The sequence below is a fragment of the Canis lupus genome, chromosome 4 (assembly GCF_048164855.1).
Source record: "Canis lupus baileyi chromosome 4, mCanLup2.hap1, whole genome shotgun sequence".
NCBI classification, from domain to species: Eukaryota; Metazoa; Chordata; class Mammalia; order Carnivora; family Canidae; genus Canis; species Canis lupus.
In genome coordinates, this window is record NC_132841.1 from 75,933,617 (window position 1) to 75,952,831 (window position 19,215).

Below are 19,215 nucleotides of genomic sequence, written 5' to 3' on the forward strand. Positions count from 1 at the left end.
TCAGAGTCCTGGAGAAGGATGTGGTTGGCAGGAATACAATTCTGATCAGGTAAACTGAGGCTCAAGTCCCACTTCACATAACCTTTGTCCACCTCGTTTTCCTCATCTGTAGAATGAGAACAGTAATAGCTGTTAACAGAGTTGTGAGGATTACATGAAATGATGTGGTCTTTATACAATCTTGTCAGCTTCTGGTACTTATTGCATTGTTCATCCAGTGTTCCAGTTATAACTTATTTGTCTGTCTGAAGTTAGTGAGGGCAGAAGTCAATTCTTATTTATCTTTTTATCCTCAGCACTTTGGTATTGAGGATGCTCGGGAGCTGTTTGTTGAAATGAATTGGTATATATCAGAGATGGGTCACCTTGCAGCTCTGAGTAACCAGACGCAGAGCCCGAGTGTTGACGTGCTGGTTTCGCTCCTCAGGCTCATTGGAGCCCTGTACTTTGGGCCACTAAGAAATCTAGTTCTGAGGAGAGATCACAAGGACAACTTTTTCATGCCTTGCCAGCTCTATGATATGGGTTCCAGCATGTCTCTGTTGGGCCATAAGCTTCCGGAAGAATGAGCGGCAGTTCTCACATCTTGTCTGGCATAGATTGCTGGCATAGGAGTGCTTCTGGCTCAGCATGGGGCAGGATTTTCAGATGATGTGGGGAGAGTGGCAGCTGCAGGTCCTGGGTCCTAGGTCCTGGGGATGGTTGATCTTTGCAGTCGGAACAGGAACAGATGCAGTTCCTTTTGATCTGTGGGGTGGACAGTGCGGAAAGGGGAAGACTTGCTATTCATGCCCTTATCCTCTTTTTAAATTAAAACAAACAAAAAGAGTAGCCAAAACATTGGAGCAAATGATAAGGAATTAACAAAACAAACAAAAAACCCCAAATCCCATCCTAGCACTGTGGCTGGACTGTTCTCTATTTCTGCTCAGCCACTGTTCTGACTGAATTCAGGCCACTGGGATACCCTAGTTTTGAAAATGTGGACATGCTGAGACTGCTGGCAGCCGTCTGTGCATTCTTCTGTGCTGTCATGGCACAAAATGTCCACACTCGGAGTAGCAAGAGGTGCTGCACAAAGCATTTGGTCCATTTTACTGCCACATTTGTTGAAAATTTGCATAATTTTCAAATGAGTTCGTTCTCAGGAATCTTGCAGAGTTTGAGAAAAGTCTGTCAGTATAACTAGGAAAAACAGTCTGTGTGATTATTAAAGACCCATACTTTTCTACCTTTTTTCCCTACACATTGAACCAAGATAGTTAATTGGGTCAGTAAGGACTTTTTTTTTTTTTCAGATTTCACTAATTTTTTTTAATACTTTATTTAAATCCAACTTGCCAACATATAGTATAACACCCAGTTCAGGGTAGCCCTGGTGGCGCAGCGGTTTAGTGCCGCCTGCAGCCCAGGGTGTGATCCTGGAAACCTGGGATTGAGTCCCATGTCAGGCTCCCTGCATGGAGCCTGCTTCTCCCTCTGCCTGTCTCTGCCTCTCTCTCTATGTCTCTCATGAATAAATAAGTAAAATATTAAAAAAAAAACCACCCAGTTCAGTAAGGACTTCTATCCCATGTTTCATAGATCCAGAAGTAAGATTGGCACCATTTGCTGATTAGGCAGCTGGGCAGGAAGCATCAGAGTTGAAGGATAGTGGGACAGAAGGAGTAAAGGGTTAAGAGGAAGTCCAGGTCCCTCTCTGAAACCAGGTGGCAATTTCAGGAAGCACAGAGGCAGCTGTCACTAGACACGAGTTGAATTGGCGGTAAGATCCTGGGATGACACCAGCCCCATCCACGGCTGTTGCGCTCCTGCTGGACAGGCTTCACAATTTCTAGTCTTTCTGGATTAATACCACATGCATGACAGTCTTTAATGGAATGCACTCTTTCTCCAGTACTTTACAATATGGTTAGAGCATTTGGTGATGCCATCCATTAGTAATGGCCCAAGCCTAGGTATTGTATCTTAAGCCATATGTTTCTCTGGTCCCTGGTCAAGTGGTTTTAAAACCTCTCACTACTTATTCGTTACTAATTAAATTAGTCAAGAAAACCTTTTGAACATATACCATGTACAAGGTCTGTATTGGATTCTGGGGATATATGGTGATCAAGGACCTGCCCTCAGAGAGTTTAGATTGGTGGCTAGATAGACTTAAATGATTATATAAACAAATGTGAAATTGCAACTGTGATGATAGGGCTAGGAGGGAGAGAGATACGTGGGGCTGTGAGAACCTGTACCAGAAATGGCCCTTGTCCTGAAAGCTGACGGATACACAGAATTCACAGAGGAGGAGAGGAGCATTCTGTAGGAGGAGCATCCTGTGGGAACACCTCTGGATGGGAAGGAAGGTGGCAGGTATGAAAGGCTGAGAGAAGAGCAGTATGGCCAACATGCAGACTAAGGAAGAGGAAAGGTAGGAAACCAGGGTGGACAAGTAGGTAGGGGCCAAGCTGCACAGGGCCTCGTAGACCACATCAAGGCACTGTCTTCATCCCACCAATAATGCAGAGCAAACTGCGCTGAAAGGATCACTGCTGCTTTGGTGTGGAGCATGGATCAGAAAGTGGACAGATACAAGTAGACCAGCTGGAAAGACCACCTTCACATGAGATGGTATCTTGAACTAGGTGATGCTGGTGGAGATAGAGGATTCTAGAGACACTGAACAGGTAATATTGATGGAATTTGGTAGTAGATTGGATACTGAGGCTGACAGAGAAGGTATAAAGGGAGACTCTTAGGTTGGCTTCTAGGCTACATGCTCCTGAAGGGAAGCACGGGATTGTCCAGGCAGTACGTAGCAGTGTTAATTGTGGTTGGAGCCTTTTCTAGAGTGTTGTGAAGCAGAGAATTCCCATTGAACCCTTGAGGGTTTGTTGGGGTGACAAATCAGAGACTTCTGCCTTTGTGGACCCAGAGAAGTAAGTCACAAGAGGTGACTCAGCTGGTGTTGAAGAAGCCCCAAGGTTCTTCCCCACGCAGCCGGCCTTTACTCCTGTGGAGGAGGTGGTTTTCGGTTTTTCCCCTTTGGCCTTCTTTTGCATGTCTACAATACTCTTTGAGGTTTCTATAGGCACTTTCTATGATTCTTGGTTGGACTTGGTTTCAGGTGGGTCTAGCAGATACATTCACCGATCATTTTGTCGTGTTTTTCCATCGTTCCACGTGAATGGCAGTATGGCATCCTCTAAGGACACAGACTGAGCCAGCTACCGTGTTGGACTTGCACCTCCACATGTACTAGTTCCGTGTCCTCGTCTGCAAAATGGAGATAACAGTGTGTATAATAACCCCACTTCAAAGGCTTGCTATAAGGATTAAATGAGTTAATAAGTATCAAACGCTTTAAACAATGCCTGGCATAAACAACTCAAATATTTATCATGGGGCACTTGGGTGGCTCAGTCAGTTAAGTGTTTGGACTGTTGGTTTCGACTTGGGTCATGATCTCCGGGTTGTGAGATTGAGCCCTGTGCATGGAGACTTCCTATGATTCTCTCTCTCCTACTCCCTCTGTCTCTCTTCCCACCTAAAAAATACATATATTTATCATATATTTATTCACCTCTCAACCTCAGTAAGGGCTGGTCCTTATAAGTACCCCCTTTGGCATTTACAGAGTGGACATTTGTGATTTCTGCAGTCCACAAGTGACCCCTGAGTCATGATTTAGTAATTCATAGTGTTGATAGGGAAGAGATTGTATTTACTTGCCTGATTGTAAAGATCAAGTTGGACAGCCTTTAATCACTCATCCAACAAATTTTCCCATGAAGACAACAGCTTATCCACACTCAGAATGCAGCATGATCAGGAGTAGGATGTATGTGTGGGAATTTCATCGTGTCTTGTAACCCACTTTAGGGTTGTCTGTCCATGTCCAGACTCAGCACACCCAGATGTGGGTGCTCCTGTATGCTTGTTGGGAACTGCTTCCCCTCTCTTCCATTCGACTGTGTTTCTTAGCCCAGAATCAACAAGCAACGGATGTTATAACTCTTTTCTCTTACTCAGATGCATTGAGATATTATCTCCATGTTTGTCAGGTTTTTTTTTTTTTTTTAATTTTATTTATTTATGATAGTCACACACACAGAGAGAGAGAGAGAGAGAGGCAGAGACACAGGCAGAGGGAGAAGCAGGCTCCATGCACCGGGAGCCTGATGTGGGATTCGATCCCAGGACTCCAGGATCGCGCCCTGGGCCAAAGGCAGGCGCTAAACCTCTGCGCCACCCAGGGATCCCTTTTTTTTTTTTTTCTGTGCAGTTCAGAACACTATTGTGAAATACAGAAGTGAAGGAGCAATACGACATAGCCAGTGGGACTCCATTCTCTTTCCTGACTCCTCCCCACCACCCAAACAGATAGCTTCCCAAAGTAAAAAAAAAAAAAAAAAAAATTCAATTTTTTTGAAGGGAGGGTTTTTTTTCAAAGTTTATATTTTAAGTAATCTTTATACCCAATGTGGGGTTAGAACTCACAACCCTGAGATCAAAAGTTGCATGCTCTTCTGATTGAGTCAGCCAGGTTCCCCTTGAGGGATTTTTTTTTTTCTTTTTAATGATTCTCTTTGTATACACTGATTTATTGGTGTCCTTTAGGCTATTTCTGTTCTTAGGACTGGTGTCTGTTTTGATTTAGGAAGGAGTATTTGATGGCACCTCACGGTACTTATTTTTTTACGATTTGTAAGAATTGGATAATGTGGGTAGCCCAGGTGGCTCAGCGGTTTAGCACCTGCCTTCAGCCCAGGGTGTGATCCTGGAGACCTGGGATCGAGTCCCACATCAGGCTCCCTGCATGGAACCTGCTTCTCCCTCTGCCTGTGTCTCTGCCTCTCTTTCTCTCTGTGTCTCTTATGAATAAATAAATAAAATCTTAAAAAAAAAAAGAATTGGATAATGTATATTTATAATTATTTTGAAGTATTAAGCAGAGAAGGGTTAGATACTAGTAGTGATGTTTGCCTACAGTGTGGCTCCTTAAATTCCACTGCTTAAGTGCTTATATAGGTTTATTCTCGGTGTGCTACCAACTTTCAGTAGAATCAGTCAAGAAAGCTTTACTTTTTGTACGGTATACCCAAGCAGTCCCTTCCTCGGATGTGGTGTTCTCTTAAGGGAGCCTTTAGTTTACTCTCTGGGTCTTGTAGTGGGTTCAGAGTATTTTGTGTTTTTTTTTTTTTTTTTAGAGTATTTTGTATTGCAGAAGACGAGACACAAAATGACCATATCTAAGTCATTGTGGGCTTTTAGAACACAAATCCTATTAATAGAAAAATGCCATTTCTTTTTCCTTTGCTTCAGGTATTCCTCTATACTCTGTCTTACAGAATTAGGGCCAACTTGGGTGTTGCTAACTGGGAGTTTCTGATCTGCAGAAAAGAAATGAGAATAGATTAAATTACTTTATTGTGGGAAACAGGACTGAGAGAGAAGTAGAAATTATTTTAACTTGTGTGACAGAATCTGGAATAATTGTAACTCTTACGTAGTATTTTTGAACTCTACTCATCAGAGGAAAGGAGGGGAAATGAAAGAAATCAAGAAACACAGATACTGTCGTGTCCAACAGTGATAACTCCCATTTACTGAACTGTGTGCCAGGCATTTGCATACATTTTACTTAAAGCCTCTTATTAGGTAGTATTGTTTCCGTGTACATAGAAGCAAATCAAAACTCAGATGAAATGACACACCCAAGGTCATGTAGGTAGCAGAGCTGGATTTGAACTGTGGCCCCAGATCTATAGTCTTTCTGATGTTAGGGCATGCACTGAGAGAAGTTTGGAGAAACAAGGGGGAAAACAAAATTTATTAGTATTCTGCTGTATTAAAAATACAGCTTTCTGGGCACTTGGGTGGCTCAGTGGGTTAAATGTTGTCTGCCCTTGGCTGAGGTCATGATCGCAGGGCCCTGGGATCAAGTCCAGCATCAGGCTCCCTGCTCAGCGGGCAGTCTGCTTCTCCCTCTAACCCTCCTTCCCTCCTGTTGGTGCTGTGCTCTCTCTCATGCTCATGCTCTTTCTCTCTCTCTCAAATAAATAATTTAAAAAAAATACAGCTTTCTGCTGTAAAAAGGGTAAATTTCATCCTAAGATGCACATAGATTCCCACCTAATATGGGGATGCAAATACATTTTCCTCCCTCACATTTTCTGTTTTAGCAGGGAAAACATGTATTAAATGTCCATTTGAGAGTGGTAGAGCAACTTTAAGGAAATAAAATGTCTGCGTTGTGTCTTTGTAGCACTTTGATGCCAAATGCGATTGAAAGAAATTGTTTTGGAACCTTTAGGAACTTGGCTCTTGGAATTTGCCTTTCTGGCTAGATGAAATTAAACTGAGAATAAAACTTTAGTTTTTGACTCAAAGCCCTCATAAACACTGAAGGGTTGATATGAAGCATTTTGGCATTTGTAAGCCTTCTGGCCTATGAGAGCTTCATTGTAGGAACACCCTCCACAGCTCCCCCCATCTTTTCAAGGTCAGCAGCCTTCTGGCAGGGCCCATTTTCTGCCTTTCCTGAGATGCCCTACGTCTGTCACAGTTTTGAGATGAGCACCTTGGATGTGAACTTGGTAAGAAACTAGAGAATTTACTTTTTGAGAACCAATGGAATGAAAAGCAGTTTGCTTTTCAGCCTCTCAGCAGATTCTCAGGAGTGTTAGCTGACTTTAGCTTTCACGTGCTTTTGTCCTGTATGTGGCAAATCCTCGTACAGTGAAGTGCAGTTTTCTTAAGGGAATTATTTTAGTTTGTCCTAATCAATTCTGTAATAGGAGACTATTAGGAAACTACGAGCAGTGGATATCACAGCCATTTCCCTTTTCTTTTTTTAAAGATTTTATTTATTTATTCATGATAGTCACACAGAGAGAGAGAGAGAGGCAGAGACATAGGCAGAGGGAGAAGCAGGCTCCATGCAGGGAGCCCGATGTGGGATTCGATCCCGGGTCTCCAGGATCGCGCCCTGGGCCAAAGGCAGGCGCCAAACCGCTGCGCCACCCAGGGATCCCGCCATTTCCCTTTTCTAGTAGGAAACCAGGGACCACATATGTGACAACTAGTACTTAGCAGTGAAGAATGTGAGCTCTGGAGCTCGTTGGGGCTTGGGTTGTACCCTGGTTAGTGACTTATTTCCTCTAAAAAGGAAAGTTCCCAAACCTTTTTAAGCCTCAATTTCTTCATCTTTAAAAGGGAGAGAATACCAGTGGTAGAGTGGTCGTACGGATTAATGAGATACCGACATGGGACGCCTGGGTGGCTCAGCGGTGGAGCATCTGCCTTCAGCCCAGGGCATGACCCTGGAGACCCGGGATCGAGTTCCCCATCGGGCTCCCTGCATGGAGCCTGCTTCTCCCTCTGCCTGTGTCTCTGCTTCTCACTCTCTCTGTGTCTCTCATGAATAAATAAATAAAAATCTTAAAAAAAAAATGAGATACTGACAGAGCACTTACTTGGCACATAATAGAAGCTTAATAAATATTGGCTATTATTATAGTTAAAGTGTGCAGTTGAAGTGAAAACTGAGCCTGACAGATTGTGGAGGGCTTTGACCACTGTGCACAAACTTGGGCATATCCTTTTTGTTTTCATGATTTTTGGCAGTGGTTAAAGTAGATGAGATTGCTATACAACCTGTGTTGTGGATGAATATAGTCTTGTTGTAATTCTTTAGTGCCATTTGAGGCAGGGACTCACATGCATTTGATGATTTTTCTTGGATGCTGGCTTTTCAGTGGCAGAGTGAACTTACTGTTTTTCTGACCTCTACTTTTGTGGTGTGAGCACCGAGGGCAGTATGAGGAGTAGTGGCAGTTTTAGTAGAAAGTTGAGCTCTGCAAGGAATCTTGGTGGTGTTTCTGTCATCCTCCTCCAGCGCTGAAATTCCTACATGCTTCATAGTAAAAAAAAGTATGTGGCTTCTGAGTGACTTAGCTGCTTTGTGTGTTTCCTCTCTTATCTATCAGATCAATTATTGGTCAGGAACTTGTTGCCACCATCCAAATGTATTTAACATTATTCTAGGGAAGAAGAGGAGTCAATATTTTGAAAGTGAAAGATGTGTACTAAGCTTTTGGCAAAGAAGATGGTGGGTGGGAAAAGGTCTGCAGGAAATGTTCTGGTAGATTGATATTCATCCCTCCAAGAATTCAGTTGCTTGTCCTGACAGTGTTCTGGAACGGAGAGAGTGGGTCTGTAGGAGGAAGCTTTCTTTTCTGTTTCTAGTGAGGGAAAGCTGTCAAGGACCCTGCTTCCTTTCCAGACACAAATGCTCAGGCTCACCTCACGGTCATGATTTTGACCTTGTATGGATCTCTTGTGCATTATCTCAAAAGGCAGGCAATATGGCTCTTAAGTCCATTCTTTTAGATGGGGACATTGAGGCCTGGAAACTTGTCCAAGACCCCTCTGATATCTTTGTAGGCTAGAACCTACCCAGGTTCCTATTTAGTCCTGTGCTTTTTCCTGGAAGACCTGTATCAGAGATAGTAAAATCTATATGCTTAATTCACTGCCCTGCTTGAAATCCTGCATGTGCTCCCCACTACCCACAGAATAAAGCCCAAGCTCCTTAAATGGCCTAAGGCCCAGCACTCACCCTGCCCTCTTTCACACCTATTACGAAATTACTTGCTTCTGTGTCTTTGCACCTCCTCTCTCTGCTTGACCATCCCTTGAACTGCACATTCCTTCAGAGCCACTTGCGTAGAAGCACTTGTTTGAACAGTCTCCCTTCTCCTCCCTCTTTTGGGGGAGTTAGGCCCCTCTTTTATGCTCCAGGAGTTCCACATCTGTACCCTTATTTATAGCATCCATCATGTTGTACTGTGGTAGTACAAGAGTGCTGGTGTTGTCTGTTCTCCTCCTGGACCACAGGTGCCTGTTCACCTAGCACTTGGTGGAATTCATTTAAATTACCTTTGTGTTGGGGATCTCTGGGTGGCTCACTGGTTTAGCATCTGCCTTTGGCCCATGGCATGATCCTGGAGTCCTGGGATCGAGTACCACATCAGGCTCCCTTCATGGAGCCTGCTTCTCCCTCTACCTGTCTCTCTCTCTCTCTCTCTCACATGAAAAAATAAATAAAATCTTTAAAAAAAATAATTACCTTTGTGTTCTTATAAATCTTTTGTTTCCATGAACAAACCTCAATTACCTTTAGAAGCCAGCATCCTTTGCTTAAAATATGTATGTATATACAAATACATATATGACTTAGTTTAGAAATGACAAGGCTAATCAGCTGAATGATGGCAAAATCCTATGTTGCTTTGTGGTTTGGAGGCCTCATGTGTTCTCAGTCCTTCTAAAACCTACACACTTGCAGTAGATGCTAGTTCTGGCATCTGACTCCTTGCTGCCAGTCTTACTTGTGAGGTAGTAGCTGTGATGTTGGTTGTAATCCTATAGCTGTGGCTATATTGTACATTGACATGTTGAATATGTGATTCTAGTCATTTACAGTTTCTCTATTTTGAACATAATAGACCTAAGTCAATTCCCTTGTGACAATCAGAAACCACTGTATGCCTAATGTAGGCAAACAAGGATTTATTGGAGGGATGCAGGTGTAATTCACGGAACTGTGGGCCAAAGATGTGGTTGGGCCTCAGTAAAGCCTGGGAAGCCGTGAGAGTGTAGGCCATGGTTGTTTGTGTGTCTGGAGGAGGGGGCTTTTATCTCACATAACCTTTTCATGGTTTTTATTCTCGGCAGAACAGCTTTCTCTGCTTTACCAGATCTGTGTGACCAGGTCTACAAAGGTATAGTTTAAGCAGCCAGCTTGATTAACTTCTTTTAGACCTTCAGCCAGATTAATTCGGGACGTAAAATAATTAGCTCTTTGAGGGGCTGCTGTCTGTTTCCCAGACATTTGATGGGGAGGCCATGGTTCACTCCAGGAACATAGGGGAGCAGAGAACAGTTGTATGGGGAAAGAAAGTTTTCAGTAGGACAGAACCCTAGAAGTGCCTCCTGCTTGTTTTCTTTATGGAATGCAAAGAGAGAATTCCACCAACCATTTCAAAAATTCATGTAGGTAGTTTTAAGTAGTATAAATTCTTTATCATCAGAAGAGGCTACTTCTGCAGACATAACAGTGGGGTTGTCCTCTCCAAGCTGGCTGTTCTAATGATTTTATTTATTTATTTGACAGAGAGCACAAGCAGGGGGAGTGGCACGGAGAGGGGGAAGGAGAAGCAGGCTCCCTGCTAGGCAGAGAGCCTGATGTGGGGCTTGATCCCAGGACCCCAGGATCATGACCCCGGGGGACAGCAGACGCTTAACTACTGAGCTACCCAGGTGCCCCTGGCTGCAGTGTTTGAACTGAATTTCAAGCACTAGTCAAGATGATCACTAGTTTTCTGACAGCTGATTGAACTTAATGACTAGTTTTGCTTTTTCCTGTGAGAAATATGACAGACCTGTCAAAAATAATTGTGCTTTAATTTAGTTCTGTGCCAATGACAGATGATGAAAACTCCATGAGAATTTGTAAATTACCAAAACACTCGTAGCATTTCTATATGCAAGATGGACAACCTAGTGCAATGCATCAGAATCATCTGGGGAGCTTTTTGCAAAACCAGGGGCCCAGCTGCATCCCTAGCACTTTGATTTTCTTACACTTGTGAAAAGTGCCTATGCGTAGAGGTAACAGGATCCCCGGATGATATGACACTCCCCAAATCTAAGAAGCACTGCCTCTTCAGGACTTAGTTTATTGGCATCTTTTGGGAATGTGAACATTAAACATCTCTAAAATACACCATACTTAAAATCGGTTCTCTGAGGGACACCTGGGTGGCTCAGTCCGTTAAATGTCTGACCCTGGCTCACGTCATGATCCCTGGGTCCTGGGCTCCAGCCCCATGTGGGGCTCCTTTGCACTCACTGGGGAGTTTGCTTGTCCCTCTGCCCCTCCCCCTCCTCGTGCTCACGCTATCTCAAATAAATAAAATCTTTTAAAAAAATGGATTCTCTGAAATAGCTCTGATTTTCTTCTTCATCCTCAAGATAGGCTGTCTAGCTTCTTCCAGATAGGCTGCTGCTTCTTCTTCTTCAGCTGTGCCCAGGTTTCTTTTAATGCCACATTCCAGCCTGAATTCCCAACTTCAGGGAACTCCTACCACCCAGAGCCTCAGGCCAAAGAACAAAAACAAAACTCATTCATTCTGATTTTGTTAACAAAGCTGGTTGTGTTGTAAAAATTTTCCACAGTTAAGATTTGACTGGTTGCATCTCCATGGTGTCATTTAACATGGTTTTCTGTCCCAGTGTTTCTTATAAATTAGTAGATTGACATAGAAACTCAGGCTGACAGGGTACTTGAGTGGTTTGGTTGGTTAAGCATCTGCCTTCTTTGGCTCGGGTCATCATCCCAGAGTCTTGGGATGGAGCCCCACATCAGGTTTCCTTCTGAGCAGGGAGCCTGCTTCTCCCTCTCCCTCTGCCTTCCCCCCTGCTTGTGCTCTCTGGCTTTCTCTCTCTGTCAAATAACAAAATCTTTAAAAAAAGAAAAGAAACTCAGGCCACTTGGGGATAGATATTTTGGCAAAACTACTTAATAGATGGTGTGGTGGATTGCCTTAGGAGACCCACCAAACTCTTTGTTATGTTAACATCCATTTACGACCTTTGCTTTGTTCTATTAGTTCATTAAGGACTGCTAATTATCTTTGAATACCCAATAAACAGGGCGTGATCCCGGGGTCCTGAGATCGAGTCCCATATCAGGCTTCTTGCATGGAGCCTGCTTCTCCATCTGCCTGTGTCTCTGCCTCTCTCTCAGTCTCTCATGAATAAGTAAATAAAATCTTTTAACCCCCCCCCCCCAAAAAAAAGAAACAAGTGACATAGAACCTGGCCTTGATTCCTTATTAGAAGTGATTGTATCCCATTGCACCGCCTTGTGGTTTTAGGTAATTTGGAGTGTTGCCCTCTGTCTTCCCTGAGTCTTGGTATGTTACAGAGTAGAAGGGTCAGTACTGACTTGCTTGACGCATTCATATTTTCCTTTTCTTCTCTTCAAGCCCTTTACATATGTCCATTTTCTCTCAAGAACACATAATCATTATTTGTTTTTTATCTTGATTCTCACTGGAGGAAGAGAGCAGTCATGCTGTGGAATGTCTCTCATTCCCTTTCTGACTCTGTATTGGAGCTGCCTTACTTTCTGTGACATTTGTTCTTTTAGGAAGGGAGTTGTCCCCTCCCGGTCCCTCCACTGGGGACAACTAATAGTTGTCAATCCTAAATAATTTAGTACATTGAACTAATTTTCTGGAATTCTCTGTCTTCCTTTAGTTAAAATACATTTTTTAAAGATTTTATTTATTTATTCATGAGAGACAGAGAGAGGCAGAGACATGGGCAGAGGGAGAAGCAGGCTTCTCGCAGGAGCCCATGTGGGACTCGATCCCAGGATCCTGGGATCACACCCTGAGCCAAAGGCAGATGCTCAACCACTGAGCCACCTAGGTGTCCCTAAAAATATATTTTTAAAAAGTAGCTTGTCAAAAAAATCCTGAGGGTATATGTTTTAGTGTGTATTCTGAAAGACGACTTTGTTATTCATGTTGAGTCCTTAAACAGAAAAATATTACCATTTGTTCTTCTCTTTTAGGAAATTCATGCAAACGAGAAGGAAGTAACAGAGAAGGAAGTAACTCTTCACTTGTTGCCAGGTAACGGTCGTGTTAGCTTCAGACCTCATGTGCAACTCAAAGCCAGTGATATATGATGTCATCCCTAGTATTGCTATATATAAACTCCTTTGTTTTCATCCAGAAAGCTTATAACAGCGTGAGTTGGACAAAAATATCAAGATCTTTAGTTAAATCACTATATACCCGGTCTGAGTATTACAGCATCTGCCAAGAATTTTTCTTGTTTTCCTCTCCACCCAAGCAGATGAAAATAAACCTGGGAAATTCACCTCTTTCACAAGCAAATTAGGCCTTTTTCAGGTCACTGTATCTGGAGGCATCCAGTATTCTGGTCCTCACTCAGGAAATCCTGGTCCCCCACAGAGCCCTACATCTCACATGCTCTTCCTGCTGCCCAGGTGTAGCTGCCCTGGACTAGCGCAGCTGCCTAGGCCTCCCCAGGCAAGCTTTGGTGGGTGGCCTCACCTGTGGTCTCTGCTTACATATCTGAGCGTGTAAGTGCCAGGCAGCCTTGGGGTTTACTAACCCTGAGCCTGCAGGGGCTTTATTCTGACATCATCACTAAGAGTCTGAATTGGTTAGTTATTTTTGAGATGGAAGAGAGACTCTGTACCTGAGGTTAAGCTTTAATCATTTGTGAATTCAGAAACGGAAACTACTTGATGGTTGTATCCCCTTAAATGTGTGCGGGCTCTCCTGGGGGCTGTGCATTCAGTTCTTCTTCCATTTTCTTTTTTCTAATCCAAGTAGCTTTTTTTGTCAGTTTTTTAAGGTATATTTCCCTAAACCAATAAAGGTCTCATTTTGGTACTTTTTTTTTATCTTATTCCAGTTTGTTGAGAGAATATGAATATGTACAAGTTACTGACTGATCCACCTTTGGTAAATATATTGGGATCCTGGAATTAAAAAAAAAATATTTCTAAGTTTCAGAGGGTTTTTTGTTTTTTGTTTGTTTGTTTGCTTGTTTTACAATAATGACTTAAACCTTAATTCATATACCACATTGTCCTTCCTTTTCTTGGGTCATAGATCCTGAAACTAACTTTCATTTTAGTGTTACCTTCTCCCATTCTCTGTATTACCTGAGGACTCTTCTAGATGTGCAGCCTCCATTTCCCAGACTAGAGCATGATCTTTTCCAGCTTCTGCCTCCCATGATTCAAGACTCTGCACATGTGAGCTGATAGCTATGGTGCAGCACGTCGAGCTTGCAGAGCCTCACGGGATGTTGTATTAGCCAATGCGTTCCGGTGTCTCTAGTTGCCAGTGCATGGCCACGGACTGACATGGCTTGCTTGGGCTTAGGGAGATACTCACTATTAAAAGCTGTTTCACATTAGGAGTTGAAAGCACGGGAAGTCTTGTTCACATATCTTCTATCTTGAACTAGTTGAGGCACTTTTTCTGGAACTATTTTAAACCCTAATGAGGCCCCAATTCATTGTTTTCTTTAAGCTCTGTGGTCCCTCTGGAAGCTGCCCTGGTGACTGAGCCACCTCCCATATTTCCTGAGTAATTAACTCCTTGGGAGATGGAAACATATACCATGAGAGGCATCCCTTCATAGTCTCAGTGTCTGACACTCTTCTTTATTTTCATTTTAAAGTTAGACCAAGTGAATTTTGAGTCCAAAAATAAATTGAAAGACATTGAAGATAATATCCAGAGGGATTCTGAGGGGAGATAGTTGTCTGTTGAAAGAGAAGAAAATTCTTTTTCTTTTTTGTTACAAAACATTTGCACTTGATTTTTATTTCTTCCCTACCCATCTCCTGCTCTCATCCAAATGTCCAGCCCTCATGAACTTCTCTGCTTCCAGGGAGCAGTGAATGCTTACTTATCCTGAAATCCTCATCTCTACTGTAAAGAGAAGAAGTCCCCTCTAACTCCAGGAAATAGAGCTGCTCGTGTAGGCTGGGCACCTCAGATGGAGCAGGAAAGGTGACACACTGAGAGGAAATAGCCTCCAACTAAGAAAGAGAGGAAACCATTTTTTTCCCACAAACCTCTGACCTCCCTTTTCCTCCCATCCTTGTCTGTGGAGCCAGAGTGCATGTGTCTTGCTGCACCTCTTGTGTGAGGAAGCTGCCTATGAGCCCTGTGGCTGGGAACCACCCTGCTTTCTCTTAGCAGTTCCGGAGTGAGAGATGATGGTCCACTCTCACCACAACTCAGGCTGGAGCTCCATATTCTAGAGCCTTGCTCATTTCATTCATTTAGGGGATCACTTCTGTGGAACGCCTGCTTGGGCCCAAGTGACAGGAACACTGAGGTCTGCACTTGCAAGCATCGCTGAGATCATTTCCACGTATTGGAAATGTTCCTTATTCACAGTGAGAAGATAGGAAGTGCGCTATGTGGAGGTGTAGCTGAGCCATTTTGGTTTTACTTATCAGTGGTCTCTACTCTGCTTCATCTTCGTTCCTGCATTTGCAGCTCCTGCTGTGCTGCCAAGTGTGGAGTTCTGAAGGGCTGCCATATATCATGTGTTTGCCTTTACCGTGCATAGAGCTGGGGAAGCCTTTAGTGTTTGCATACTGTGTATTCCCTGAGGACTCTAATGAGGACTTGTTTGGTTTCCATCAGGTGAACAGCTGCTTTGTGAAGCCAGTACAGTGCTGAAGTATGTCCAGGAGGATTCCTGTCAGCGTGGGATCTATGGGAAACTTGTGTGCACAGACTTCAAGATTGCCTTCTTGGGCGATGATGAATCTGCGTTGGATAAATGATGTGTGTGCGAGCTGTATTTGGCTGAGTTGGGGGGAGCAGTGCAGTTGTGTCTCCATCATCTTTTTCCTCAGCTCTGCATTACTCTATCTCCCTCCCCACCCCCAACACACATTAAACACAAAGGACAGGAGTCCTCACTGTTATATTGTTCTCTATCCCTTGGGATCTCTCTTCAGGGTAGGACCACTCTAAAATTTCCTCCAGTGCCTCAAGTCACGCTGGCTTGCATCTGCCTTCAGAGGTTGACACTGTCAACTTTTTTGTTTTTTTTTTTTTCTGTATTTCATCACAGTAGGTAGCATTCACTGGAATCACATCTCCCCAAATATACAAGTTCCCTGTGTTTCCTGCCCCTCAAATTCAGGAACTGAGTTCAGTTGTGAAACTGATGCTGAATGCAGCACTTGAATTTGGGTTTACTTTGCCCTGAGTAGCGGTGTCCTTGTAAGACTTATCTCGACTTGCGGAGAATGGGCAGCGGGACGAGGGAGAAGACTGCCTGCACCACTCAGGGAGCGCTGTATGTTGATGCAAACCCAGCTGTCCCGGCCCATCCTTGCTGCCTTGGAGCGTGGCCTTCTCTGAGCGTGGATCCGCTCTCATGGCTTGGCTCCGTGTCCTGTACACATAAGGACAGCATTCACAGAAACTTGAATCTTTCAGTGTTTTCTTCCTAAGCCTGGCTTCATGTAGCTGTCATTCACTAGTTTGCATTTATGTAGAGAAAATCTTAACCTCTCAAAATGATTGTGTGTGGCATGGGCTGGTTCACTGGGACCAGCCCAGGAATGGCAAGTCATGCCTGGGTTTGGAAAAAAGTGCTTACCAGCTTTCCTTGCACACTTCATCTTCCCTTTCCTAGAGAATGTGGCTCCATTTCCCTGTTTGTTTTTTAGAGTGTACACTCAATTTTTTCCCCAGTTTTTTTAAGATATCATTAACATATAATGTATTATTTTAAGGAGTATAACATAATGATTTGATACATGTGTATATATTGCATAATGAATACTGGAATAAGTTTAGTTAACATCTGTTATGTCATATAGTTACCAATTTGTTTTCCTTATGATGAGATCTTTCTTAGCAACTTTCAAGTATATAATACAGTATTGTTAACTATAATCACCAGGCTGTATGTTACATCCCATGATTTGTTCATCAGTTTATACCTTTTGACCACCTTCACCCATTTCTTTCTCCCCATCTCTGTTTTTCTTAATGTGCAATTGGAAAATGGCGATTTGTTCTGCCTATAAATGTTTAATAGGGCATAGAAAGGAGTCACAGTTGTTTCCTTTTGAATCTTTTAGGAGGCCCAATTTAAGAATAAGGTTATAGGAGAAAATGACATCACACTCCACTGCGTTGATCAGATTTATGGAGGTAAGTATCTTTTCCTCTGGGGTGTTGCCAGCCTTTGAAATGATAATGATATGGTCCTTTACAGTTTACTAAAGTTTCTTTACATATTTATTTTGTTTAAATCAGTTGTATGAATGATAAAATTGAGATGTGAAGTGGCTTATCTGGGACCACTTAGCTAGAGGAGTTTGGACTTGAATTTAGAACCTGTTCTAATATTCTGCAGTGCCATCATATATGCTAGATCATACTTGTGGCTGTCTGTGTTATCTGTGTAGGTTTTACTCCAAAGACTAATCTGATAAAGGTTTGTTGCACTACATTCTGAGTCTTTTCTGCTAAGGGTCAAGCCTCTTTATGCTTCACTTCTCTTTTTCTGCAGTAAGGGCTTTTTTAGAAATTATTCAGTAGCCTTTTATGATGGTCTCGACACCAGTAGGTGCTGCGTGGTCCAAACTTTGTGGCAGGGAGGGAAGTGTCAGGAGAGCCTCTGTCCATAAACCTAAGGTTCCACTGTCCTGACAGCATGTCCTTAGTGACCCCCTTCCATCTTTTATAATCTTAGCTTCTGGAGTCAGAGAGCCAGGGTGGGGTCCCTGCTGACAGTGCCATTTAGAAGACAGCACCTTTTCTCTCACTTTTGAGAGGTGTTAATAGTCTACCTTGTTTCCTCAACATTAACTTTTGACTTATAACATGATTTCCCTTCCCGATTTCATTATCTATATATAGTGTTTGATGAGAAAAAGAAACCTCTTTTTGGACAATTGAAGAAATACCCTGAAAAACTCATCATCCACTGCAAAGACCTTCGAGTGTTCCACTTTGGTCTGAGGTACACAAAAGAAGAGGAAGTCAAAAGGGTAACTAGTTGCATGTATTTGTAGGTTTTCTTTCCCATCAGTGTCCCCACTAGCTCTTATTTGTTGCTTATATTGCACGGAAGTGGAGGGGGAGCATTTCACTCTCTATAGTTGAAATTGCTTTATAATCATATATGCTTTGATTAGAATTGAGAGAGAATTTGGTGAAGCAAGCCTGCATATTAGGTTGGCATATACTACCTTTAATCCTTCAGGTCATGATGGTTTTATTCCTGGTACCTCTGAAGGATGGGAGGTGGTACCAAGGTCAGGAGGCAAGCCTCTCCTCCCACATCTGACAGTCTCTCCAAACAGTAGTAGCAGAAACCCCCAACTCCTGAAATGGATGAGTTCATATCTGGGAAGTAGTAGAAGTATGTGGGAGGAGGAAAAGGTACATGTGGCCCACAGGCAAAGCCAAGTTACCAAATGAGGCCTGTGATTTTGGACACTAAGGAAAAAAATCTCATTGCTGCAGCAAGTCAAAATACATAACTGGATGAACTGGTTACAGTGGTCACTGTAACTTCTCAGATTTCTTACTCAGATATTGAAGGTCTCAGACTTGCCATGGTCATACTAAATCCATCCGGGAAAACCTGAACAGGGGCCAGGTCATCTGTTGTTCTAGTGACAGTTGAGTTAAACACACTTACAGGTAACTCCTTGGTTTTCTTTCAGAGAGTGTGGTACTTCAGTTAGAATAATGAACATGACTCCGGTATCTCTTCTGAGCAGGAAAAGAGTGATGTAGTTAGGGGAAAGTCCTTGAGAAGCCAGAAACTTCATTTTAAATGATGATTTTAGTCATCTGTCCAAACTTTTGTTTGGAAACTTTAAACCAAAAGCACAATGGATTGGTTTCTTTTTCTGATCTTCTAGAAAAAGGTCCTGAAGGCCACAAGTGGATCAGAATATTTAAGTGTCTTGATTCTTGTCTGATATTAGCTCTATGTCTCTGATGTGTCAGATTTTTAGAGTATCTGCATATGGCACTTAAGTTTTTGTAGCACCTTGTTTCTGAGGAATGAGACTGATTTTAAAATTTCCCTAGAAATTGAGGGGTGCCAAGGTGGCTCATTTGATTGGGTGCCTGACTCTTTTGACTTTGGTTCAGGTAGTGATCTCAGGGTTGTAAGATCAAGCTCCACGTCGGGCTCCACAATGAGTCTACTTATGTCCCTCGCTCCCTCCCCTTTAGCCCCATGCACACATGCGCTCTCACTCTTTCAAATGAATGGATAATTTTTTTAAAAAAATAGGCGACTTCCCTGACTCGGGCCACCTCTCCGAGTCATGGAACCTCGCCTGGGAGCACTCCCCATTAAAGCACTCTCGAATCTAAAAAAAAATAAAATTAAATTTAAAAATAAAAATAAAAATAAAAAAACACATTTTTTTTTTCAATTTCCCTAGTGCTTCAGGGCCGCCTGAAGGTGGCTCAGTCAGTTGAACATCCGACTCTTGGTTTCTGCTCAGGGCATGATTTTAGGGTCATGGGATTTAAGCCCTGCCTCAGGCTCTGTACTTGGCACAGTCTATTTGGGATTCTCTGTCCTGCTTCTCCACTC

The 19,215-nt window shown here is 42.9% G+C and overlaps 1 protein-coding gene across 1 annotated transcript in view; it reads left to right on the forward strand.

Moving 5' to 3' along the window:
- The window catches only part of MTMR12 (myotubularin related protein 12), a 72,871-nt gene that overhangs the window by 18,059 nt on the left and 35,597 nt on the right, over positions 1–19,215 (forward strand). Inside the window, 4 exon segments of the mRNA XM_072824994.1 lie at positions 12,641–12,701; positions 15,273–15,418; positions 16,730–16,802; positions 17,514–17,644. Coding sequence (XP_072681095.1) covers positions 12,641–12,701; positions 15,273–15,418; positions 16,730–16,802; positions 17,514–17,644 — 411 coding nt within the window.